The 27176-nt window shown below is 35.3% G+C and overlaps 1 protein-coding gene across 2 annotated transcripts in view; it reads right to left on the bottom strand.

The window, feature by feature from the left end:
* The window catches only part of LOC119071056 (formin-like protein), a 38398-nt gene extending 15634 nt beyond the window's left edge, over positions 1 to 22764 (bottom strand). For both annotated transcript variants that reach the window (XR_005086588.1, XM_037175676.1), the window contains exons 1-2: positions 21940 to 22764; positions 2238 to 2321 (exon numbers count right to left, since the gene is read on the bottom strand). Coding sequence is in view for 1 of the 2 variants with exons in the window: in XM_037175676.1 (XP_037031571.1) it covers positions 2238 to 2321; positions 21940 to 22137 (282 nt within the window). In the remaining variant the exon portion in view is untranslated. The remainder of the gene's footprint in view (positions 1 to 2237; positions 2322 to 21939) is intronic.
* Positions 22765 to 27176: the final 4412 nt, after the last annotated feature.

Here is a 27176-nt window from a genome sequence, read left to right as displayed (position 1 = left end):
AAATAAAAGCAACAGTAAAACGATGATCACTTACGCTTATCGGAAGATAACGAGACGCAGAAAAATAAAACTTAATTGCATCCATCACCCAAACAAATCATTACAGCTGTATTAGAGGCTTAAGACCTTTTACAAATTTGATGTGATTAACATTGTCCTTGTACACAAAGCTCGTAAAGTGTAAAACGTGCTAATCACCGACATGAACAATTTACAGAAAAATGTAATAATTTGCAATGAGGCTAATATGTACCTTCCGAAAGTAAAACTGATGAAAAACTATAATTGTTATTGCTATATTCGTATGCAATAGCAGGAAGTGACAAATACTGCGCAAATTGTTCAAAATGCGATCCAAATTTTTAATAGTTTCTTGTTACACGTAAATATGCGTGTTGGTTGCAGCACTAATAATCATCAGTCAATCGTTGAAGTGTGCTTGGTAATATTATGAATCCGAAATGTTGCAAAAGTCGCAACAGTAAACATCGTGCTTGAATCAAAAGGTTTGTTATTATAAATAATTAAGAAATGAAAATTTTCAATTAATTAATTGAAGATTACATAAAATTATTAAATAATTATGATATTACGGACAGCAAAAGCTTGAAAAAAAACCGACTTAAAAAATTTCTTTCTTTTTTCAAACTTTTATCTGTAAACAATACGGGTTTATGTTCTGCGTTATATACTGAGTGTTTACAATTAAATGTACTCTCAAAGGTCTCCGTTCCATGTGAATGAACAAGAATTGAATAGAGAAAAAAATGAACTGAGAAATAAAGTTACTCTGTCAATCATATAAGAGACATCCGATCGAATCAAAGATCTTTAACACTAACTAGCCATTGACTTTCGACAGCAACGACACAGACGAGTGATCTGGTTAAAGCGATTTAGACTTTTAAACGACTATCTCTTTGGAACCATTGGTAGATTAGACGTAATATATGGCTAAAAATCTGACAAATGTTGACAGCTTTCAGGAAAAAACAGTTTAGCTCCGATCAATGGTTCCAAAGATATTGTCATTTAAAAAAATGGTAGGACGCCCTTCAGTTATGTTGCCCTCGATATTATATTAAAATGTTTGTTTAACGAATGAAGTAAAAGATTTTTTGTTGAAGATTAAAAGTGAGGAATTCTTTTCAAAAATGCTTACCGAAATCGGAAGCATTTTTCATTGGACTTTTTCATATGTGCCTAGAAAGGTATTCGACCCTAGAAGCAAAAACTTGTTTCAAAAATTTCCTTGACGCTTCTGTGGCTAATGGGAGGTGATCGAAAACCGAAAACAAGCGCTTTTCGGACAGGAATATCTTCAGGTACATAAAAAAAAATTGTTGGTCGTACAAGGTCTTGTGAGGTGTCAAAAGACAGGTAATTACATATACTTTCGGGGTAAGGTTTCATAGTGGTTTAGACGCACCTACGATGAAAAGAATAACTTCATTTAAACAAGAGAAGTCACAGATTACATGGCAATTTCAACTCACAAAAACGGCTAGTCATTTGTTATCGACAGCAATGATCCAAACAAGCGATCCGGGTAATGTAGACTTATACAGTGAAAAGTATGTTGACAGAATGAAGTAAAAGATTTTGCAACATTAGGACATTACTAACATACGAAGTCACAGATTTACGTGTTATAGGGCGCTGATTGGATACGCTTGGCGTTGGCGTTATTTAATGGATTAAATAACTTAATAAAACTGGGCTTGGACAGACTTATGTTTTAACAAAATTGTATTCCCACTCAATGTGCAATGACAACATTTCTCCGCAGATTTTATCGGCACAAGCAATAAATGTCGATTCTAGTTTATCACCTCGTTCATTTCAACAAAACAAAGACCATCGACAAACCATAATGTTGTACAAGCTTAGCTGTGTATGTCTAAATAAAAAATAAATATCGCGCGGTGAATTGTTTATAACAAAATGAAATTAAAACACAGCAAAGAAATGCGAACAATTAGCAATAATAACGAGCTGGTAACATTTCAATGTAATTATATCATTCATGCGCGTGTTTATGACATCATAGATTTTAATCTAAATCACCAACGGAATCCAGAGTTGTATACAACAGACATAAATACATTCGAATGGCATTACGTCACGAACGTTCTCTCTGTTTTTTTAAATTATTTGTCGCGTATCACAAGTGAAGAGTAACTACTGGATCATCATGATCATTACGGTGAAGAAGAAATGTCTGAAAACTATGTTACCTGGTCACAAATGATATCCCACTTCTTTTCGTCATCGTAATTTTTCAGTAATTTCGCTTTGTCGGGCGGCAAGTCCATGGAAGCCTGAAAATAGAAATTTATGGTTTATTATTTAATACACTTCGTTTAAACTTAATTAAGTACATCGTTCCAAAAATATAACTGTTTATGCACAGCACATCAATCCTCGATCTTCAAAATGAAAATATGGTTTGTAAAGAAGTGAACTCATCTGAGTAGAAATAAGAACATTATACTGTGTAATGCAACGAGTCAAGTTCAAGATCCGCTAACAGATTTTTGTTCTCTTCGAAATGTAAAAATAAAATTCATTTCAAATAAAACGACATCATGGTGCTGTATGGTTTGTTGATTTATTTATGCGTAGCACATGTCGTCGAAGTGGATGGGAGACAGAGAACGGTTTTAATTTTAGTTAACTGTAATTCTTAGCTGAAATAAAACGCAATTTAATTTCGCCAAAATGAAATTGAAAGTGGTTCTACAAAGTGTCACTTCAAGTTACACATATATACTGTACATCCAAAATTAGATTTGAATGGTATGAAGTCCAGATTGAAGATCCCTTGTTTTCTAGTCCCCAGCCTTGCTCCTTCTATCACTGATGTCTTACAGTTATCAGTAAGAAGTTAAGGCGCTTTCCATCTAACGATGTTAGGTTAGGTCGGTGTAGATAGTCTCCCACAAGTCTCAGGCAAAAGACCAAAAGAACAGATAGGATCGATTGACCGATCGTTTCTGTGGACATGATTCTTAAACTTACAGTGGTTCGTTATTGCCCGAACTACTCGCCTTAGTTAGATCTAGTCAGATACAGAAGATTTTCGCGTCTCCATCGCAACACATGGTCGAAAAACCCAGTGCATCTCGCTCCCTGCCACTACCTGATGAAGTCACTACCAATAATTTCCTCGTCTCTTTCGAGAATTAACCCTTGGCTCTGGTCACATGAACTCTTCATCAAATCCCAGGTTAGCAACCTCAGTAGCCTCCTAATTACCATGAATACCACTATATCCCGATACTTAGACTACAATCACTTGGTTACGGGCTCCTAGTTCGTTAAGCCTATCCTTACAATCCTTAATTAGAGGCAGTCAACATAGGTAAGAGCGTTGACAGATGATTCACTATCCGTGTAAATACAGATTTCGGATTGATTGAGGCTATTTACCTTATCTAAAGAGCATTACTACAGAATCGCTAGGATATCCTGTACTGTACGTTAAGACAACAGTGCTCACTGTGCAGTCTAAGAATTTCTGTATTGAATTATTTGAATTTGACCAGAATTCTTACTATAAGCAATAAGATTGTTGGGCAGACTTCTTCACATAAAAAAAGTTCCAACTGCGTCTGATTCTCTTATTCCGACAAGTTAGGCTCCTTCTAGACTTAATTTATGCTCGAGATCTGTTTGTACTCTATGTTACCCCTTATCTTTTTACATCAACTAAATAAGCCCTTCAAAAACACCTCTTACTAATTACATTTCACCGAAACCGTCGCACATCCCAATCGAAAAATTTCGTGACTGTAAAATTGAATTTATTGAATTCATTAAAAAGTAAACACAATGTTGTGTAGCCAACCTGTAAACTCTTTGTTGCAGTGAATTAATAAACAAAAAAAAGTACAGAAAAACGCGACCTATACCGTGTTCATAATGCGTTCATTGAAAGTGAATGAATTATTGTGTGTACCTATATATTACACACATGAATACCAACCGGGCATAATAACCAACATCATAACACCAGACGAGACTCCGATACAATATTATATTGGAAAATAATAATGCGGAGGGTTCGTTGATTAGGCTGCACCCTTGTTTACGTCAAGCAGAAAAGAATGGATTTAAAAAAATAAATCCTAATTCCTTGAAACGACGTTTCCATTATTCTGCGAACTGCATGCTGTCATTTGGCCATAACATGGATACCGATATTAAAACGCTGTGTATTTGTTTAACAATTCTTTTTGTTCTGGTTGTTGTTGTGTAAATGGTGGTGTGGTTAATATTTCATAGAGCGTTTCGAATTACATTTCAAGGGCGCATATTTTACAACATATGTAACGGAGAGGATTTTTTACTTAAACTGATTCAGTAATTAGGTGGGAGTGTTGTATCATTGACATGCTGGTTTGACGAAATGTTGATGTGAGCTTTCGTTGAAGAGCGAAATGCAAATTATGGGTCCAATCAATTCTAGCCCATCTTCGGTTTGACGGTGTTAGAATCCAAATCAGCAAGGAAACTGAAAATTGCTTCACCTCTGTTTGCTGCAGACAAATTGTCATTGTTGTCAACGTAAGAATTCTAATACTCTCCCACCTAACAAACACTTTAACATGGTAGTCTGACTAGCCTTCCACCAATATGATCCGGGTTCGATTCCCGTGTCAGACAATTCTAGTGGTTATATCGCATTGGTAACTTCCTAAAGTCCACTCAAGGCTCATAATTTGGGTAATTTCTGTGTGTTTGGAGGATGACTCTAAACAAACAAATTAACCTTAGAAGCGGCTAGTCATCTGTTATCTATAGCGGAATGTATGATAGAAATATCGAAGCGATAGATTTTGTGCCGTAACAAATGAAGTAATAGATTTACTGGTCTAGCTGCGATGCGCTGATAAAATGTTAAAATCAATCGACACTGTTCGCCCATGGGAATTCCATTAGAATGTGGTTTCAGCTTGTAACTCATGTACATTCTTTGGGTGAACGTGAACATGTGATTTGTCAGTTTAAAAAAAATATGCTCAGTTCCTCATACCATCAAACTATACAATGACAAGCGTTTTTTATCAAAATGGTTACACAAAAGTATTTGAAGGAAAAAAAGTGTTCTTGATATCTCGATTGTGTACGATCATGTATAGACGAATTCATTGAAATGTTGCAAAGAACAAGCAAGTTATGCAGCCGGTTATGTGAGATTACGAGTTTACCAAGACATTGAGTATTATAAGTAAAAATTGAAAACAAAAATAGCATAACATGACGATAGGTATACTTGTTACACACTGCACTGGTGTACAATTATTATATCTTTTCTTTTTTTGTGTTATGTGTACCCGATGGTATTAAATGTCTTGCCATTTTTATGCTGAGTCAATTTGACGGAATCATATTGGTGGGAAATCGTATTCGATATAAAAATTTGTCGCATGAGAATACTATGTGCATCGAAACAGAATTCTTTTTTTGTTTAATTTGAAACATAAATAATTCTTGATATGATTCCATTGGAAATTGAATATGAACCAACATGAATGGATTTGGAAAGTTTTCAATCTAAAACAACCGGTTGGGCTTTGATAAAAAGAACACACAACATACTTTATCTTGAACGCCTACAATCTTTTTAACCATAAAAAATGACTTTGAACTCATTCAGAATATATGAGAGAAAAATAAAAAGAATTTTATTCTGGTTTCTTAAGCGTCCAGCCAAGTTCATATATATATGTAACACCATCATCACCATACATAACATTCATTAAAAAAAACGAAGAAAAGAAAGAATCTCTTGATGTTCTAATGCATTGACGAAGGCGAAAACTGGATTTAAATCCCTCAGAGTAGGTTTTACAACAATAAAAAAAATTCCTTATGAATACCAATGAACGGAGAACACAAAAATGCCAATGGAATTCGTATATGGGTGAATTTTAAAGTTAAAAAAAATTGTGCAGCAAAAAACAGACACAGCCGTACGTCTACTGAATTCTGAAATCAATAAAACGATCAATTTGAGTCAAAATTCGTATAAATAGCTCATTGTGAATGCATCAGCGTTAAATTAATTCAAACGATGGCATTTGCAATGGTCTTGACATTTTAGGTAAAATAAATTGTGTTTCAATATGGCCTAGTGTTTGAATCAACAATGCCTAGTATTGGAAACTATTTTCGATAAAAAATTCGCTAAATACGAGAATTTCGGGGAAACATTTTCCAAATGTTAGTTTTGTTTTGTTTGCAATGGGAGGGACGAACGCAGTGACTATGCCTCTAATGGGTCTGTTGTGGACTCGTCCAAGTCACTCAATCAGTTGGATTACGATAACCCAGCGAATGAGTGAAGGTCTGTTGTGGACTCGTCCAAGTCACTTAATCAGTTGGATTGGATTACGATAACCCAGCGAATGAGTGATACATCAGAATCATAAGCCTTGCACCTTTCTAATGAATTCAGAATTGAATCCACCAACCTTACATTGTGCATTATTGACAATGAGTCAATAGAGCAATTGGTTGAGGAGAAATCTAATTGAAATTTCTTGAATTATTTGCAACTTTGTTACAGTAGAATAACTGTTAGGTGCCTAATGGTGAGTGCTGAATACTCTTGGACCTCTTGGGTATAAGTCCATTGCTGTACCAATTGAGCTACCTGGGATATCCAAGTGTTAAGCCATGGTTTGAATTGAATCACAAAATGAAATGTCGGCTTTCTAGTTCTACAATACCTCAGGTGTTCTCATTAACAAGTATTCACGCTCATTAAGAGGAAGATGTATTGAGAAGAAAGCGTGCATGCTCTTCCTTATAACATTGAAATCAGTTTTTTGGTTGACAGAAAATTTCGTTTGATATCAGGTACAGATGACATCAACTGGATGTAAACATACGCAAAAATGCACTATTGCTTTAATGTAGACTCGTTGACTGATACTAACAGTTGTATCTGATTGAAAATTGTGTGTATGATCTGATCAGTTATCCACAGAAATGACCTGTGATTCCCAGCTCATCCCAATTCAAAATTACCTAAAATTTTGAATACAGTCGACATCAGTGAAATTTAGACTTGAATTTGCTTTAGCTGTTTTTCAGCTGGTCCACACATGCAAACAAAAGTTCTGATGCACTGACAAAAGAGAGTTGAAAATCTCACCTGTCACAAGCAAATTTTATTCTCCAAGTACAAAAATTACAACTGCAGCAGGTAATGATGATTACCTGGAGACAAATTTACCCGTTACAGATGAAATTTTCAATCTTTTTTGTCATTAGTGAAGTATGATCAGTTTTGTCTGTATGAGTGGATCAGCTGAAAAACAGCTGAAGCAAATCCATGTATACAATTCACTGACGTCGACTGTGGAACATCTAAAATTCGTTCATGAGGAAACTTCTTTTTATCATATATTAACAGCCTCACAATCATAAACAGAGTGATGAGTCTAATTCACGAAATCTGATGCATATACCATGCCCTTTACTACAGAGAACCCCTCCCTGGTTATATCATCATTTGTCTTAATTTATACGAATATACTTTAGCCCGCATTGCGTGCAGACAAAGTTTCATGCCAGAATTAGACATTATTAAATGCAATGGTTCAACAATTGAAAGTAGAACTAGAACAAGGTACAGCATGCCTATACCAAATACATGTTAAGCAAACGCAAACAAACTGGGTCGAAACTATGACTACCATACGTGGAAAACACTTATCAGAGAAAAAAAGGCACTGACGATTTTAGTGATTTTATATTTAAATTTTCGACTGTATATTCCATTCCAAGCACATAAGGTCTTTGAACATAGAAAGTGCCACAATCAAAATGAATTTCATTGAACGAATATGCTTCAAAAAAATATATTTCATTTTGACAGATAATTGCTGAGGTCATTTCCATTTAATTGATGTTCTATGAGTGTGTGTCCAATGTTCACTGTTCTTGAACCGAAAACACAATTTGTTTAATGAAATTTATTTACTTTATGATACATCGAGCAAGCATCGGACGAACTATGGAATCATAAAATGTAACGAATCGGTCGAATATAATTCTGTGTAATTTGAATGGCTAAAAACGTTTCGAATTCGATTTATCGCAGTCACGAATTAACGTGGACCTACCTGAAATGGAACATCAATAAATTGATGAGATGAAATAAAAGAAACTTAACACAGCCGTTTATTCTTCTTTAGCGCGATTAATGAATTATAATGTACGCAATTAACGAAAAAAATGATGATGATGATTCACCTTGTGTTTACATTTTTTTTTATTGATTTTAAAACAAAAACCAACCAGTTTGATATGATGGCATGAATACTTACAAGAAAATAAAATCGTTAAGACCATATTAATATATGACTCACTATTGCCGTTCACTCAATCGAATCTTGAATTGCGGAATGCTTATACGAATGATATATAAGTCATTTTTGCATGAAAAACTGTAAAATTTATTGAAAACAAACAACGTAATAGTCTTGGCTGAAGAATACGAATTAAGGCTAGAAATTTAAATGGAAATCACTTTTATTTGCCGATATATCGATTATGTCAGCGATTTGGTTTTGAAAGAAAGAAAACAAAACATTTTCGTTGTATTGTTCATGTTTGCGAGATCAGAATTTCGATCGTCATGCAATAAGCCAATTTTTACAGCGCAATAAATATCGAAAATGAAAACATATCGAAAGAAAAATAAGAGTTAACAAGCACAGAAAATTTATTCATACGGATTTGGGAGTCAGATTCAAGCAAAAAAAAAGAGTAAGAAAATTTAAACAACAAGTCATTTGCAATTAGAGTTTTCCGACATCGAAGGCCATAACTTTGAGTAAAAGATGCGATTTAAACTAATCCAATAATCAATTAAATGCTATATAGGTCGAAAGCCTTCTATTTCTCGGGTGTTTATTGTTCTCGGCTTTGCCTCGGATCTTGTAATCTCTAGTCCTGTAAATTACAATTACCGTCCTAAGGATAAAAAGTACATTTCATTTGGGAAGATGACGACGACGTCAATAAGCAAACGTGATTTATCCATTGAATACCTGATTAATCAACGCGTTCAAACCCCCACAGTAAATAGAACAATATCTCAAGGCTCCAAAGAGATGAATATTTCCATTCAATATATTCCACAGAGCAGATTCTTTCAAATGTACTGGTCAATTAAAGTCTTGTTTCAACGGATAATCCGAACGGTACAAGAAAGTGTCTGTAACACATTGGACAACCGTATTCCACGATTACGCACGATAACCGAACTAGAGATCGCATTTACACATTTTTGCAAATCTTCGGTAAAATAGCCTCTGCATGTTAACGCACCCAATGTGCACTCTCATATATAGATCATTATATCATTATACGGTACTTGTCAACGTAATCCCACTTAATTTTTCGCCAAGTAGTCCTTAACCTCAATCAATTGACGTTAACTGCGTTCAATTTACTGATTTTTATATGAAAATCGTTCGTTCAATTCATTCGATATTTTTCGACATGTCTGACAGTTGGGATCGTGTCTGACGTTTACAAGGTCATGAAAATGATCTATAGTGGGAAAATGCGATTGCGGCCAATTTGTAGTCATCTGCTAATGACAACGACGACAAAAATATGCGATGAGTTCTGGTTAGTGCTCTCTTATATATAGTGAAGTGTTCGGTAAAAATATTGAAGTAATAGATTTTGAATTAAGCCGTAAGTGATACTGTAAACAAATGAATTAATAGATTTAATCAAATTGTTGTAATCAAAGGTTAATATGGCTAAGAGAAATTTGTACCTAGAGCACTGAAATTTAGTTGAATATCTTTTAAATATCACGGTCAAGGTCATAACTCTGACATTTTATATAAATGAGGGATTGAAGGATGCTTAAAATCAAATGACTTGACAAGAATGAATCATCGAAACTCTAAGTGGTATTCATACAAAAAGCCACTATTATCCTAATTGACTAATCACTAACCATACATACATTCCACTTATCAAGCGTGTCAAGAAATTGCGAATTAGTCGAATTAGCGAACTAATTGTAATTTCAATTTGCAATTGATTACGACGTCGATAAGTAATTCCTATATGTTAAAACAAAGCTCATTTCGAACAACGTAAAGTTTTTGTGTGTTATCATAAACAAACATCAGTTTTAAAACCAAACACTTAGAACCAAAATGTATTCTGAAATATTGACAGGGGACGTCAACGAAATTTAGACACAAATTGGCTTTAGCTGTTTTTCACGCGCATGCGTGTTACTGTTTTACTCAAATAAAGAAGTGTAAGCAGTTTTGTTCGCATGAGTGCACCGGCTGAAAATATGTTGAAGCAATCCCTGTCTAAATTTCACTGAAGTACCCTGTAGTAAGGGATACGATGGAAATATTATCTGATGACCTGACCTCAAAAAACTATGACTAATGGTAAAATTTCAAGTTAATCATTCGTCAAATCAGCTAGGTAGTCGAATATTAAATGAATGATTTATTGTTTTTGAATAGAAAATGTAAGAGATTGTTCGACTCAGACACATAAGTTATTACAAAGGGATGGAATAGTTTATCGAGACGTTAGGGGAACATTTCGGATGATCATGATTAAATGTTAATCTAAGAAATGCTCGCGACAAGGCGTGTCTTAAAAGCCCACCCAAATGGCCCCACAGCTCGATTTACGAATCAAATCAAGTATTCCATGCGATTGCATTCCATAAACATTCAAAATTAGAAATCGAGAGATTTATTCCGAAAGAATTCCACAATCTGATGATTTTTTCTTTTATTTTGTCAAAGTAGATTGTGATCATTTTACATGGGTTTGTTTTTTAAATATTTATAACTTGAAAATTTCGTCAAACTTATTGCTTGTTGGGTGGGTACCTAGAATGCTGGCTGCGTTGCCTTGTTGAATAGCCAAAGATAAACGGTTGTATAAGAATTGTTTCGCTCGAATGTCACCAGTTTCTTCAATTAACATTTTGCCAATTGAATCTACGAATAATTTTGTTTCCTTGCACCACGGGCCTAATGTTTCGAATGCTAAACCAGCCAACAGAAAACCTGACGCTTTGAGTTTCGTTTAATGACTGTGCTTCTGTTGGCATGCTCGTTCAGCCGCTGAACCTGTTACCTTGCTTGTAAGGTGAAGATATGATGCTGCCAAAGTGTCGACACAGGTAACGTCCCAAATTAATCGTTTCCCTTTGGACCATGGTGCGAGTGTGACGCCATCTGGGCGTTTACCATCATCACGTGAAAGGCCTATCGGTTCCAATGTATTGCCACGACGTGCAGATGTCAAAGACCTATTGAAGATCTGATTGAGGATAACATGTCTTGGATATGTTCCCTTAGCGTTCGGGCAGCTAAGGCCAGCAACACGGAGAGCAACACAAACTTGAAAATCTTGATCGTTCATCGCCATACCAATGTTGCTAGACGGAATAACGCGTAACCAGCCACCTGACTCTGGTGCTTGTACAGCTTTAAAACGGGCGATATCCTTGACGTTTTCGTAGTTAATTTCTTCCGCAATGATTCTTTCTACATTGATTAAATCCCACTGTTTTTGTATTGACTTGTTTTCCGGAACTTCGCCATGGTTAACTGTATTCCAGTAGTCCAAAGATTCGTTATAATGATGTAATGTAATTTGGTTGTCCATGTTGTGTAATATGCGAGACACCAAACTACGCACTCCATGCAACGAACTAAGAAAAGCTGGAAGGCAGACATCGGATATTTTCCTGATTCCTAAGCCACCTTTTGAAATGGGTAACCCCGCCTGGGCCCATTGGATTTCGTCAATTGTGATGTTGATAATTGATTCCAAACATACTTTTAAGAAATTATCCATGTCCAATGTTAGGCTCTTGTACTTCCAAAATGCACACGTTCTCAACATGTAGGTCAATTTCGGGATAAACAAAAGTTCTTTAGTAGACAGTAAGCGGTTTGTGCATTCACTCCTTCAAGTCTTGATGCCAAAAGTTTCAGAGTTTCGAATTTTTTTCCAAAAGCAATCGGATAGCCTTCCTCAAAGATAGGTGCGCCTAATATTTCGAATTCATGTTTTTCGGTTATCCGAATACGAGGAGCAACTTGTTCGAATGCATCAACAATTTTTGGGTCCTTGAAACCAGATACAAAGAAAAGCTCGCACTTATCCGAGTTAATTGTCAATCCCAACTTCCCAGCTTCTTCAATAATCAATTTAAAATCGTCGAGAACGACTTGGTAGTTGTCTCCAATTGAACCATCATCAAGGTACCAAGAATTTAATTCTGATTTAATGTCTTGTATCACCGGTTGTATTGTTATGCTGAAAGACAACGGTCCACAGGGGTCACCTTGTTGACAACCTGTTTCCGATGAGATCACGTCCGTCCCAAAGAAAAGCAACGATGGGGCGGAATAGCTCGATGATAACAAGTGATAAATTGACGGGAATTCTTTGGCAATTCTTGACAACATTGTGCTCCTATCGATCGAGTTGAACGCATTTTTGAAATCAATTTTTAAAATAACTTTACCAGCGTTTAATGGATTGTGAACGTAATTGCGGACGGCGTGAATTACGCTTTCACCACCCAGTGGCGTTGCAACTCCAACTTGATTTGGATTCAGACGATTATGAGCATCTTCTTGGACGTGTGAACAAGCGAGTTTTCCACATAGTCTTCTCATTGCATTTCCCACAGCTATTGGCCGAATACCATTATCTTTTTTCCATAACGCGCAGAGTGAAGCGCCAAAGAAGATGGGTCTAATGTCAAGCGGAACCTCACCACCTGATACAAAATTGACGAATCTTGTTATTGCCTTCAATGCTCGTTCACCTGCTTCTCCAGCGGTATTTGAAATCATATCCTTAAAAAATTGAGGTCTAGCGCCATCAATGCCTGGACCTGATCCATGTTTAAAGGAATTGATTTTCTTTTTGACTTGCTGCTCGTTAACAATGAATGAGCATGAATTCAATGGCGTTTCGACTTCTATTTTCGTTTTTGAATTTGCTGGTGGATGCTTTGACTGTAACTTTGATAACGTCGCTTCGTTAAACGGTGCTAATTTGTCACTCGAACTCAGGATCTGAATAGCTCCTTTAATATCAAAGTCGTTTACCTTCGCTTCAATTCTTTTAGCCAACGATAATGGAGTTCTCGGAGTTGGTTTTACAATATCAATACCACAATCGAAATCGATTTGTTTCTAGAAATTCGGCATCGGATTTCTCATTCATTTTTCTCGAGAAAACCAATGCGTAAATATCTTCGAAATTCAAATAAACAAAACTTGCTTGTCGATGATACACTTGGATTTGTATAGCTATAACATCGTACGATTAGCATTTATACTTGGAATATTACAATAATTGAATGGTTAATTCTACGATAATTAGCTCATATTGCTGATGTCAATTAACAGACACGCACTACAGAATTACAATTCAAATTGAAAACGATGGATGGTTTATTTACCGAGCAATTTCTGAGAGTGCAATTTAAAGCTAATAAAACCGTCGACCTTACGACAAATTTATTTACTCAGCTTGAATTGAAGCCGAACGTATCGGAAAATTTTCCGACAAACATAATCAAACATATCGAAAGGTTGAATATGTTTCGCTAAAATTACAATAGCAAAATAATTCGCTGTATAAACACCTTTTTCGCATGTAAATTTCGTATACGCTGCGTACTTGGGCTTTGATTTTATTTGCTGATGAGCGCTATAAATACATAAAAAAAAACTTGAAGCAAAATTCTTCAAATGTGAACACTTTGACTTTCAGCTGTTGAGACGATGAAGACAAATATGTACAAGATGATAAGCAAACTAAATTTGTTTGCTTGACTTGAACGGCGATAATGGTGCGGACAATTTCAGTTAATTAGATTAATCACGAGAAACTTGTAGTGTTCCACAGAAATCACATTCAACATCCGTCATCTCGGTGATGAGTAATTGTACGCATTTTCATTGTTTACTCGATTTCGGAAACATGTTGTTCCCACACAATTATAGTTATACGGAGATTAGTTATTCATAACTGCTAGCCATTTAGATTTGCATTACATTGCTTTATTGTTTACTTTACATATTTCGGCATTACTATTCTCAATACTGATTCAGAAAATGGTAAACATTTCTTTAAGAGAGAAAGAAAAAAAAACGACTTTGATTTATACTTTCTGATGGTCATTGCAGTGAGTTGAATGCTAAAACGTGCCGTCGTGAATGAATATTCTTTCACTACTGTGTGTAGAATATTCAAATTAGTCGTAAAATTGGAAAGCTGAACACATTTCTTGGAAAGATGAGAATGATTTATTTTTTCTCAAATTGCACCTTCACACCCTACTTATGAATTCAAAATTGTTCATTTTCAAGGTGACAAACCGACCATAATTCAACAATTTGAATTGTTGCTAGTATATCATGCACTATGATGGTTCAAAATATCCTTCATTGAATAATACTTCAGTCGATCAAGTCTGGAAAGGCAAGGCCATTAAAAAATTGAAGACAATAATCAACCCAAAAAGGAAATCATGTGAAAATGTAGAAGGAGGGAGCAACCGAGGCTTATTATTCAGAATTGCAATTCTTACAAACTCTAAAAAATTCTTAAATTTGAGAATTTTATAAATTTTCAAGAATTAATTCCCAAAAAATCTTTTAAAAATTATAAAAAATCTCCAAAGTTCTTAAAGTTCTTAAGAATTCCAGGAAAAATTCCGAATATGATGCCCTGAGACGAATTTGATTCAGAAACTTCAAAACTAGATTCCATCCACTGGTTCACTGGTTGAACCAGGTGAAATTTCTGAGTAACTTCACTACTCAGTGAAGCATATTCTCGGGTATATAAACAATACTTCATTTCTGTGGGTTCGACAGCAGGCCCATTATAAATCAAGGTGTTCGGACCATCTGTCTCACCCACGTATCTTAATCCTACGCCGAATTAAAGCTTCATCAGAGTTAATGCCAACATTTGGAAAGACCGTAGCTGTTGATGTTACATCGTAGTAAATTTATTGTCTAAGTCTTTAGTCTATACTCTTCCCTAAAAAGGGGAAATGAATCCTGCGTAACGGTCAATACTTTTGTTTTAAAATTCTGATACATTTTGGGTGGCAGGTGGAATTGGAACTCATAAATCCCGATTTTTCGTTGCGTAATTTATGAACGACTGCTAAGGTGAGTCCTTTAATTGTTCTTTTCAGTTTTGATTGGACAATCAAACTGACGATCGTCTCTTTTAAAGTAACATTCACTGCCGATTATTATCCAATCATTATTTTACAGCAACAATTCTAACCAATTCGTCACTAAACATTTCCATAAAACATCACCAATTCCATAAAATAAAGGAAAACTCAAGAAATCGTAAAACAAAAAATTGTTAAATAGCAAGACGAAGAAAGAAAGAAAAAAAACGACATAAACGAGTGGTGTTATCTTTTAACAGAGTTAATTTCTGGTTATTGAGTCATGGCATATTAAATAAATGGCATTAAGAAATTAGTTTTTCTATTTATAGCTTTTCTTTATTATTTTCGTATTCCTTATCGGAAGTAATAAAAAAAAAACGTCGAGAACGAAGAATTTCAGAATAACATTTTTTCGTTGTATCGCTAGTATGGGGCTCTCTTGCATTTTATTTAGTTATTCTTTTTCCTATGTTGATTTGTTTAACTTCAAGTTGTTCTACGGAGTATAATATATAAGGTTACCATTCGACTGCACATAAATATCATCGTAAATTAAATGTTACGAGATGAGAACTATTAGAGTGCTGTAGTTTTTCAAAGGGCAACATAAAGTGCTTATTGCTTATCCAGATCGTTTCACATAGAAATTATATAAATTTATGAATTAAGTGAGAGAATTAATGGTATGCTTCAAAATATAGTTAGAAAAACAAAACATGTTCTTGCCAACCTTCAATCATACAATTCAGTTCACCGAGAACAGTTTAAGAATCGAATGCATTGCTCAGACCGATTGGAAAGAACATCAAGGCTGACAGGCAACACGTCAACTCGTAACTGCTTCAACATATTTTTCTATATATTATATACAAAATTACGAAACTGTGTGGCGTACTGATGGTTGCGACATTTAATATTTGTTACAATTGATGGAAAGCCATTATTTCTATTGACGAGACATAACTGTTATAGCCAATCAATAGTTTGAGATATTTTGTGTGTTTTATGACATTTTTATGAAGAAGAAACGTTACTTGAAAATATCTGTAATGACTGCAGACAATGTTCTCTAGACATGTAAGTGAACCATTTAATGCACCGAACGTCAGTGAAATTTTGATGGGAACTTACTTCAGCTGTTTCTCAGCTGGTCCACCTATGCAAACAAATCAGCTTATATGTCTTGATACGGTTACTATCTCACGCACATGTGTGACTATTCCACCCGTATAAACAAGTATGAGCAGTTATGCTTTTATGAGTGGACCAGTTGAGAAACAGCTGAAGCAAATTCCCATCTAAATTTTACTGACGTCCACTGTAATTTTCGTGTCGTCAGTGTTAGTAGAATTTTCTGCCATTTTGTGATAAATGCATAGCACAATACTGTGATGATATATTGATGTTATTTCCGACTTTTCGCATTACAGCTACCGATTCACCGCCATGTATGGACATTGATAAGAAAATCGGAAAAACCTGCAGACATCAGAAACTACGAAACATTCCACGCCGTGGAATCCACGGTCGACGGCAGCATTATCAAAATAGTAACTTAAAAAGTCCATTTAATATGGTTGTCTATATCAGAACCATTCTTCTCAATGAAAGTGTAAAACAGGTATGGTCTATTGTTCGCCCGGAGGACATAAAAATTTGATTTTCGTACTTAAACGCACTCATTTTCATATTATTTTGACATAAAATGTGAGTGTGTTTAAGACGAATTCGCCGATCGACCATACCTGTTCTAGATTTTCATTGATTATTCTTGTTTCAGTCTGTTTAGTTTGTCTCACGACCATTAAGTAGAATTAGCGACTGTCGACTTGTTCCTTACAAAATCTATAAGTGTGGCGGAACATGTCTACCAAAATCGAATGATTTTGTACATTCAACCCTGTAGAAAGGCCTAGTCATCTGATATCGTCAACGTTGACGAAAATAAGCGATGAGCTCTGCTTGGTGCTTTATCTATCAAAATGTATGCTATAACTAATGAAGTAATAGATTTTACGGACATTGTATCATGTACTGAGACATAGTTTAAACAAAAGACGAAACAGATTAATGAATACAATGCCATACGTTTGCCGTTTCTCCTAGTTTGAACAATTTTATCGAAAGACATTAGCAGGTACTTAATGATAAGAATCTCATCGGAAATATTAAAAACAAAAACAAACAAACCTTTTTTGATTTAAACCCTTCAATTAAGTATAAAAGCATAACAACGCCCCTGATTGCTTCTAAATGACAAGTGACAAGTGTTCCAGTGATTGGTATACCCGAAAAAAATATCCAAGGGTGAATCTATCATTTCCTTTCATTCCCAAAAAGAAAACGTTAAAATTAAAAATGACTTCAAACGGGATAAGTTTAAAACTCTGTCATTACGATGATATAAATGGTAGACACATAATGTTTACTTCATACACACAGTCCGCACTCGGCAGCAATATAGCAAAGAAAAAAAGCATATTATATGTTTCGGTCGTTCGTCTATATATATTTGATTCAACTATTTAATGATATAGGCTTTGTATAAGCCAGACACACCCATTCATATATATACAATGTATGATTAGATCGCAGTTCATTTGAAACTGTATTATAGAGAGAATAAATAGTAGTGATGTTTGCTTAATAAAAGTAAATTGATTTAGTTGATTGTAATCTGTTTAATTTCTCATTTAAAGCACTTCTTTCAGCCGAGAAGTGGAAAAAAAATTTCCAGGAATATTGTGAAAGTCTGGAGAAAGAATGCGATTTGAATGATGTAACAACAATATGATGGTATGATGGCTTTGCGATTATTTTCAATCTTTAAAAGTAGGGATTTTGTTGACGAAAGTTTTGAAATTTCAGAAAAATGTTATTCTTCTGCATGCAAATTTTTACATCACGTAAGAAACGGCTAATCATCTGTTATCCGCAGAACCGATAAAAGTATGCGATGACCTGTGGATTATGTGGTCTTATATAATAATGTATGAATGGTTAAACAAATGAAGTACTGGGCGGTACTTTAAACAAAAGAAGTAATAGATTCAAGGATTATACAGCGGTGCGTTTGCCGTTTTTTAATGCAATGCAATAAATCATGAAGTAAAAGACGAGTAACTTATTGAACTATGGGCATATTTTTATGGACACTCTTGGATCGAGTCTTGGATGTATCCGGTATCGGATAGAGCAATCAAAATCGAATCAAAGTCAACTCGTTTTATGTAGTCGATCGAGCAACGACAAAATGTCAGTTGCAGCTGACAAACCAGCTTGCATAGTAATAAGATACAAATTCCCTAAGTAAAAGATTGATCTTTAAAATGTCTCGGTTCATTACGATTTATTAAGTGATCGACTAATCCCATCTAACAAAAAGAATTTCCCTTTCCAAATGTGCAGCACGCCTGCATATTTACAACTAAACGAAACACCCAAAACTAATGTCTGCACATTCGGATGCAAGATAAAGCAATTGAAGAACAGTTGTTAAAAATTTTATGCGCCGCTATTTACACAGGATGCAAAGAAAGGAAATTGAGTTGAACATTTCTGTTTTACCCATTTTCAATTCACGAATCTCTTCGTACATTTCAAATTTAAGGAAAAGAATTCTTTTTTTTTTTTGTTATTATACACATTGTGCTGTTTCGGCCTCGCAATGATTTCATTTTGTAAAAAAAATCACGACTGCGGCGACAGAACTTTCTATACTGTCTGGTGCTCATAAGATATTTGCGTCGGATTAATTTAATACTTGAAATTAGCTTCAATTTCCGATCATAATGCGTGTTTGATAAGCAACTACAAACAACACATCATCGCTCTTTCTCTACCGCAAATTCATAAACTACACACAGGGAGTTAATGCAGAAATGCTAGACCGCATAAGCATTTCTTTTCCAGAGAGCCATATGTTCGCGAATTACATTCTTTCACATGAAATTGATATGTCGCTTATGGGTTAGTGATTTATACTCTTAATTCACACTGATGTTAATCGTGGTCTACGTGGTCTACCCACTTCAAATTAATAAAAATAAAAATAAAGTTGACAGAAACGGCTATCGTGTCAGGAAGGATACCGCAACTTTATGAAATAATTTAAAGGCAAAAATATAATACCGGATTAACGATCTCTAATCAATTTTCGGTTTGATTATTTTTACCTCTACCTATAGACCATGACTGCGAAACGTAGAATAATCCGATTCAAAGAACATTGTATGGTAGTAACATGCATGTGACTGGTAAAACGATTAATTTTTTTGTCTGCTATAATGATAGGAATCATTAATTTATTATTACAATGTATCGCAAAGTAATCAAAATAATAATTCGTGGAACTTAGCACATCTAATGTGTCACTTCAGAAAGAAAATGTTTTCAATCACCTTTTATGGGACATGGGACACATATGTATATAAATGATGAAATATGGCTGGTGTCCATTACAAAATATTGTAATTAATGAATCAATTCGATTCAGTGAACATACGGAACTAAAGGTTCATTGTAACGTTCGTTGGTATGTGATGAGAGATATTTATATATTCTATTCTAACCCATCCTTGCTTTAAAAGCGAAAACGAAAGAGTCGCAATAATGTTAATTTATACGAATTTGCATTTCAAAATAGTTGAGTGGACACGTTAACTACAGTTTTCAAACCTTAATCGGCCCTATTCGATCGGCATTTTAGCCGAAAACATGTTACTGTCTCTCCTTCAAATTACGAATGAAAATATTTGCAATAAAAACGCGGATTAAATGTACAGGAACAGTGAAATATTTAATGTATTCAGAAAAAAAGGAAACACGCGGACACACCTCACTAACAGGGTCTATTTTGCAGAAATTGATTGTCGTGAAAAAATCGAAAAGACTTCAAGCGGTAGGAGATGAAGTTTAAAAAAGGGATAATATTTTTGACTCGGCTTGAAAGGTTTCGTGCGGGTGAATCATGGTTTTGTTTAACAAGGGTCGACACTGTTTTATTATACCGGTAGGGAAAACGAGAAATTTTGTTTAGAAGCTAACAGCACTACATATCATGTGATAAATAGTTTAAAAAATCTCGTTTCCATGTGATTATTGAACTCGTCCTCGCCTCGTATTAACAAATTTCACACAAAAACTGGAAAAAGTGTGATTATTTTGATATGTGTGGTGGGATTATCCTTATAACCACCCAAAATGTCATAAAAAAAGGATTTTTTTACACTTCGTCTGATGACAGTTAAGGGAAGAAAATGACAATTTTCTCCCCTCTTGTTTTGACCTTTGTTTTTGGTTTCGTGTAAGAGAAAAACGATTAATCATACCGCACACATACGAAAACCTTAGGGCCGAAAAACTTCACTCCTGTTGGAATTTCCCCTTTCCCTCAGTAAACTACTGTTACGTAAATGCTTATTATGTCTTGATCTGGCGACCCTGTGGATTCGGCTCGATCCACAAACTTCACACATCAAAACATATTTTTCTTCCTTGCCATTTAAATGAGTGAATCTACGGGTATGGTCGAGTCATTCAGAGGCGTAAAATGTTAAGCTAAAATACAAGAAAAAGCTCCTCGGAGGCAACAAACAACTTATTTGTAAAAAGCAAACAAAAAAAAATCATACAAACACCCAAAAGGCCCTTCGGAAATGGTCCGAATTTACAGTATAGCCTATTCGGACCTGGGGGGAAGTCATAGAAATTGGTACAAATTGATAAAATAGAGCGTTTGCTTGAAATAACCCCTGGGACGGAACACACTTATTTTTTTTCTCTATGTAAATTTCAGAATAATCTTGTGGTGTTAGGGTAGTTCTTGATGAAACAATAAAAAAAAAATGCTGCTATGAAATTAATGCCAATAACACTCTCCAGGAGAAACTCCTAACGACTTTATTCGACATTCTTGTTTTACGAAGAAATGTCTTTTGCGGTTTAAGGTCTGTGGTTTCAATTGATACACCCTGTATCATCGTAACAGATTTTTTTTTTATAAAATAAACAAAATACAAAATCCAGTCTCTCTATATTTATAGTTCAACTGAAATGATTTTTATCTTTTGTTATGCATTTTCCTCTCAAACGTGTTTACTTTAAAAATCGTTTTGGATATTGAATGGTGTTAAATTCCCAGAAGTGAACCATATGATTGAACGTACAATGATTTCGTATATGCAATGCATACGTATCACAATGTAGTGGCTATTTAATTTGAGACTTTCAATGAATGTTAATGCGTCTGTCTATTGGTTTTCGAGTGTTAGCTATGTTGTGGGTGATATGATGTTAGATTGAACGCACAGCAAGCATTTGTTAAGATATCTGGTTTCTCTGGGAGTGTTAGAAGTGGAACGCAATGATGGGATTTCAAGAATTATAAAAGAAACTGACGGCAAAGGCTTTCGTGATTTATGTAAAAAGAATTTTTGGGTCAACGAACCAATTGAGCCAGAGCGATTTTTACAGCCTTCTTTTAAATGAAATTGTCCCCCTTCATTCCAATAGTGTTCGGACAATTTTATAGATAGAAATACGGGGAAATCTATGACAAATACTATAAGTTCGTGAGTTGCCTCTGCAGTCACATCACGAATAATGGAAAATATTCACCACAACTGAAGCTTTTTCAAGCGACAGCCTAATTGGTGAATCAGTTGCACTAAGCGCCTTGTATTTCATCTACTTACCAAAACTTTAGCGAATCGCTTATCCAATTCATTTTGATCGGGAATCGGTTGTGACGCTCTGCTTCTCACACTGGCTTGCCGAAAATGATGATTCGGCTGTTTATTATTGAAATGACTAATGACACCGGTCGGTGACGGTGTCATAATTGATATAACTTCATCGATTGGTTGTACTTCCCTCGAAGTGGTTAATCCCATTTTGATTGGCTTTACACTGATTACACACACAAAATATTGCAAATTTCATCACCCAAACGGCGGATTTTTTTGATAAACGCTAGCACATATGTGCAGCATGCATAATATTTTGACGAACAAGGATAGAAATTTACCGATTCCGTGTTGTTAGAAACGAACGCACTGTATGCATTTTTTTTTGTATGTTGGATCAATGCACTCATCGATTGAACATTTTTTTTTCTCGTCTTCTTCTCGTTTTATTTCAATATATCTTGTTTACACAAGTCAATTGAACAAAAGTTCTAGTTTTATTTGTACAAACCGAAAATTAAACATTTCTTGCATTGGAGTAACGATCAACATTTGTTTAATTGCACATTAGTTTACTCGGCTTTGTGGACGAAACATAAAAAAATAGTGGAACTACACTGCGGCTTTTCGGTGCAACAGGTCGGCAAACTTGTAAATGACTAACTTTTATGATATTTTTGATTATTTAACTTTCATTTATTCGACTAACCGCTTCCAATAACTTTAACAGAAAATAACACGAATCACAAAACAAAAATTAATTTCTTTTTAAACAGTTTAGAGCGTATTATCAAAATACAAACATTGTACGACACACTCAACATCCAACACTCGACTGACAATGAAAAGTTTGATTTTTTGTTATTTCGTTTTGTTTTCAAACAATCCGTCAGATGTCTCTTAGAATCGGATGTGTCAGAGTCGTGAGTATAAGTGCAGAGAAATGAGTAGATACCAACTTTATTATTGTATCTCTGGCATCTGATTTAAAAGAAATAAATTTACTTCCGAAATAGAATTTTGAAGACGATTCAGACGTGAATCAAAGTGAAAAAAAACCCTAGTTACACGGATCTAGATGAAACAGATTCTGTTTAGATGAAAATAATAGGTTAAGTGGATCGAAAAGTCAGCAAAATCCATTGACTTGAACGAGAACATTTTGTGATATGGAAAAAATCCACCGAAAATGAGCCATTTAAACTTTGGTACCAGCCAGCTTCATGAGTATGAGTACCTTAACCTATCACAGGCGGCAAGCATATTAACAGTCTGGGTGCCACATTAATGCCAAATTGATCAACGCATGTCTACGGAAAGCAAAGCGACTCAATGAAGACTGTGTAATAACATTTCTCGACGTTTCAAAGGCGTTCGATCGAGTAGGTCATCTTCACATCTCAGAAGCACTTAAGGCACAAGGTATTTCATCGAATTTACATGACCTAATCATGAATCTTCTTACAAAAAACGAAGTATCAATACAAACGAGCGAAGGAAAATCAAAGCCTATCAATGTACAATGTGGTGTTCCACAAGGTGGTCCACTATCGCCCATACTGTTTAACATTGCCATTGATTTCATTTACAAAGAAATTTGCGATTCACAATTCTCCAATGCGAACGGATATCAATTCAGCTGCATTTTGCAGCAACCATGTTTAAAGACATTTTTTAAGAGTGATATCGCCAAAACTTGAACCAATTTGAAAACAAGGGTTCGGCGATCCGGGCGAGCTATAGCGCGTTAGATTCGTCTTTCAATTCTAGACAATACGTATCTTTTCCTTTTTTTTATTAATTGTGTACTTTTGGTGTAAATTGGTAAAATGCAGGCACATGTCATAGGGTAGGGAAAACACTTTTTTAGTATTAACTCGAGGTAGACGATTTTTTAAAAGTTGAAATGTTGTGCGAATGTGCGCCTCTAAAAGACCTATCATTAGAGTATAGGCACGAGTCGGTGCCACTGTACGTTCGGGAGTAAAAAATGAAAGTATGGTCGATTTTCGCACAGTACTGCTGGCCTGTAACAGAAAGTTTCCGTGAAACCGACTATGGGGTGTTGTAGCTGGACACACTCACTATTATCCCACGTAAACTAATACTCAGAAAAATTGTGTTGCAGGCCAGGAAGTTGCACGAAGTAAAAAGTTGCCCAAATTTAACCAATTTTTTCATAATTTCGAGTTCAACGAACGGCGTTAAGGTCTGATTGTGATCAAAAATTATCCTAAAGTTATGTTATTTGCATTTAGTGATCATATCATGAGTCCAGGAACGAACAATGCCATTAATCTTTGTCTATATTAATGTGAGTGGTTTTTTTCAGTATGTCTGAAAATTTCAATTTTAAACCGCCTCAAAATATGGTATTAACTAGCCGATTCCAAAAATATTTTCTTTTCTTTTTTTAAAATCATTTTAGTGGGCCGGAAAAATCATCAAAGTTTGTATGGGAATATATGGGAAAAAAATTTTCCCACACAAACTTTGATGATTTTTCCGGCCCACTAAAATGATTTTAAAAAAAGAAAAGAAAATATTTTTGGAATCGGCTAGTTAATACCATATTTTGAGGCGGTTTAAAATTGAAATTTTCAGACATACTGAAAAAAACCACTCACATTAATATAGACAAAGATTAATGGCATTGTTCGTTCCTGGACTCATGATATGATCACTAAATGCAAATAACATAACTTTAGGATAATTTTTGATCACAATCAGACCTTAACGCCGTTCGTTGAACTCGAAATTATGAAAAAATTGGTTAAATTTGGGCAACTTTTTACTTCGTGCAACTTCCTGGCCTGCAACACAATTTTTCTGAGTATTAGTTTACGTGGGATAATAGTGAGTGTGTCCAGCTACAACACCCCATAGTCGGTTTCACGGAAACTTTCTGTTGCAGGCCAGCAGTACTGTGCGAAAATCGACCATACTTTCATTTTTTACTCCCGAACGTACAGTGGCACCGACTCGTGCCTATACTCTAATGATAGGTCTTTTAGAGGCGCACATTCGCACAACATTTCAACTTCTAAAAAATCGTCTACCTCGAGTTAATACTAAAAAAGTGTTTTCCCTACCCTATGACATGTGCCTGCATTTTACCAATTTACACCAAAAGTACACAATTAATAAAAAAAAGGAAAAGATACGTATTGTCTAGAATTGAAAGACGAATCTAACGCGCTATGGTTCGCCCGGATCGCCGAACCCAAGTATTGATTTTCCCCAAAATTGGTTCAAGTTTTGGCGATATCACTCTTAAATGGTAGAAACTTGGTTATTACAAAATGGTGTCCAATTATCAAACGAATACGATGCACTTTGCTTGACCGGCTTTGCCGACGACCAGGCAGTTTCAACAAAATCGAAAGAAAGTGCAACACGTTCCATCGATTTGGTTCAAGATCTGTTCCGAAAAATTGGTCTTGAGATCAATCCAAAGAAAAGCCAAGCAATTGTCATCGCAAAAGGTAAACTTGCGGAAGATAAAGAGGGATTCTTTTGAAAAACAGCCTACCGAAATCGGACGCATTTTCTATTGGAATTTTTTATATGTGCCTAGAAAGGACTTCGACCCTAGTGGCCAAAACCACTTTCAAAAAAATTCTTCGAAGTTTGTGTGGCTGGTCAAAGGTGAGCAAAAACCGAAAAATTGCAATTTTCTTACAAAAATTGCTCCAGTTACACGAGCCGTACAGGGTCGTGTGGGGTGTCATTAGAAAGGTAATCACATGTACTATTGAGCCGAATAGGGTCTTGTTGGGTTTAAAATTCATCCACACTGAAATATGTGCAGATAAAGTTTTTAACCGAAGACGTACACTGTTCTTACTGAAATTTCTCGAGGTACACAAAATGTACATGGTCGTGTGGGGTATCATTTGAAAGGTAATTTTATGAGCTTTTGAGCCAAATAGAGTTTTATGTGGTTTGGATACATATGCGATGAAAAAGAAGTGGAAATGTTTAAGTGTCCATATTTCATCATAGATGCATCCAAACCACATTAGTCTCTATTTGGCTCAAAAGCACATAAAATTACCTTTCAAATGATACCCCACACGACCATGTACATTTTGTGTACCTCGAGAAATTTCAGTAAGAACAGTGTACGTCTTCGGTTAAAAACTTTATCTGCACATATTTCAGTGTGGATGAATTTTAAACCCAACAAGACCCTATTCGGCTCAATAGTACATGTGATTACCTTTCTAATGACACCCCACACGACCCTGTACGGCTCGTGTAACTGGAGCAATTTTTGTAAGAAAATTGCAATTTTTCGGTTTTTGCTCACCTTTGACCAGCCACACAAACTTCGAAGAATTTTTTTGAAAGTGGTTTTGGATTCTAGGGTCGAAGTCCGTTCTAGGCGCATATAAAAAATTCCAATAGAAAATGCGTCCGATTTCGGTAGGCTGTTTTTCAAAAGAATCCCTCAAAATTATTTTGTCAGACGGCAGTGAAATCATGAGCATCAAAGCAGACGAAAAAGTTAAATACCTCGGTTGTTCGTTTACCTCAGAATTAATTTTTGACGATTCCACTATGCTATCCAAAAGCTGAACAAAAATTTAAACAATTTGTCTACGTCACCATTGTTAAAGCCAGATCAGAAGTTAAACATCGTCAATCAATACATATTTCCAACATTGATATTCCCATTACAAACGGCTCCAATAAACAAAATTCCATCGTATGTCACGGAGGGTCTTGATGTAATGATTAGACGAACAACAAAAGAAATTATTGGACTTCCGATGCGAACCAATGATAATTTGTTCTATGCACCACGAAGATTGAGAGGCTTGGGACTCTTGAAATCAAGTTGGGAAGTTCATCTCCAACATTTTGCCATTGCAAAGAAATTGTCGAATATTGACGACGGTCTGTTCCACGAAGTATACGATTGCTCAAACGAAATGTCGAATTGCATCACATCGCTTGGTGTCGAAGGTGACTCAACAAAAACGTTACGTCAAGCTCTGCGGCTGAAATGTTATGAAAATTGGTGTAATTTAAAATACCAAGGATCAGGAGTTATCCATTTTCAAACATACACTCCTAGCAACGACTTCATCTATAACAAAAACTCATTATCATCATCAGAATGGGTTGCAGCCATCAAACTGAATTCAAACTATGCCAATTTGAATGGTGTGCCTGGTAATGTCTGTTCTTCCGCCCTCTGTCGCAAATGTGGTAGAGAGATTGAAACTATTGCTCATGTA

Source organism: Bradysia coprophila, assembly GCF_014529535.1.
Source record: "Bradysia coprophila strain Holo2 chromosome IV unlocalized genomic scaffold, BU_Bcop_v1 contig_106, whole genome shotgun sequence".
In the NCBI taxonomy this organism is placed as follows: Eukaryota; Metazoa; Arthropoda; class Insecta; order Diptera; family Sciaridae; genus Bradysia; species Bradysia coprophila.
This window is presented reverse-complemented; position numbering and strand designations above follow the sequence as displayed.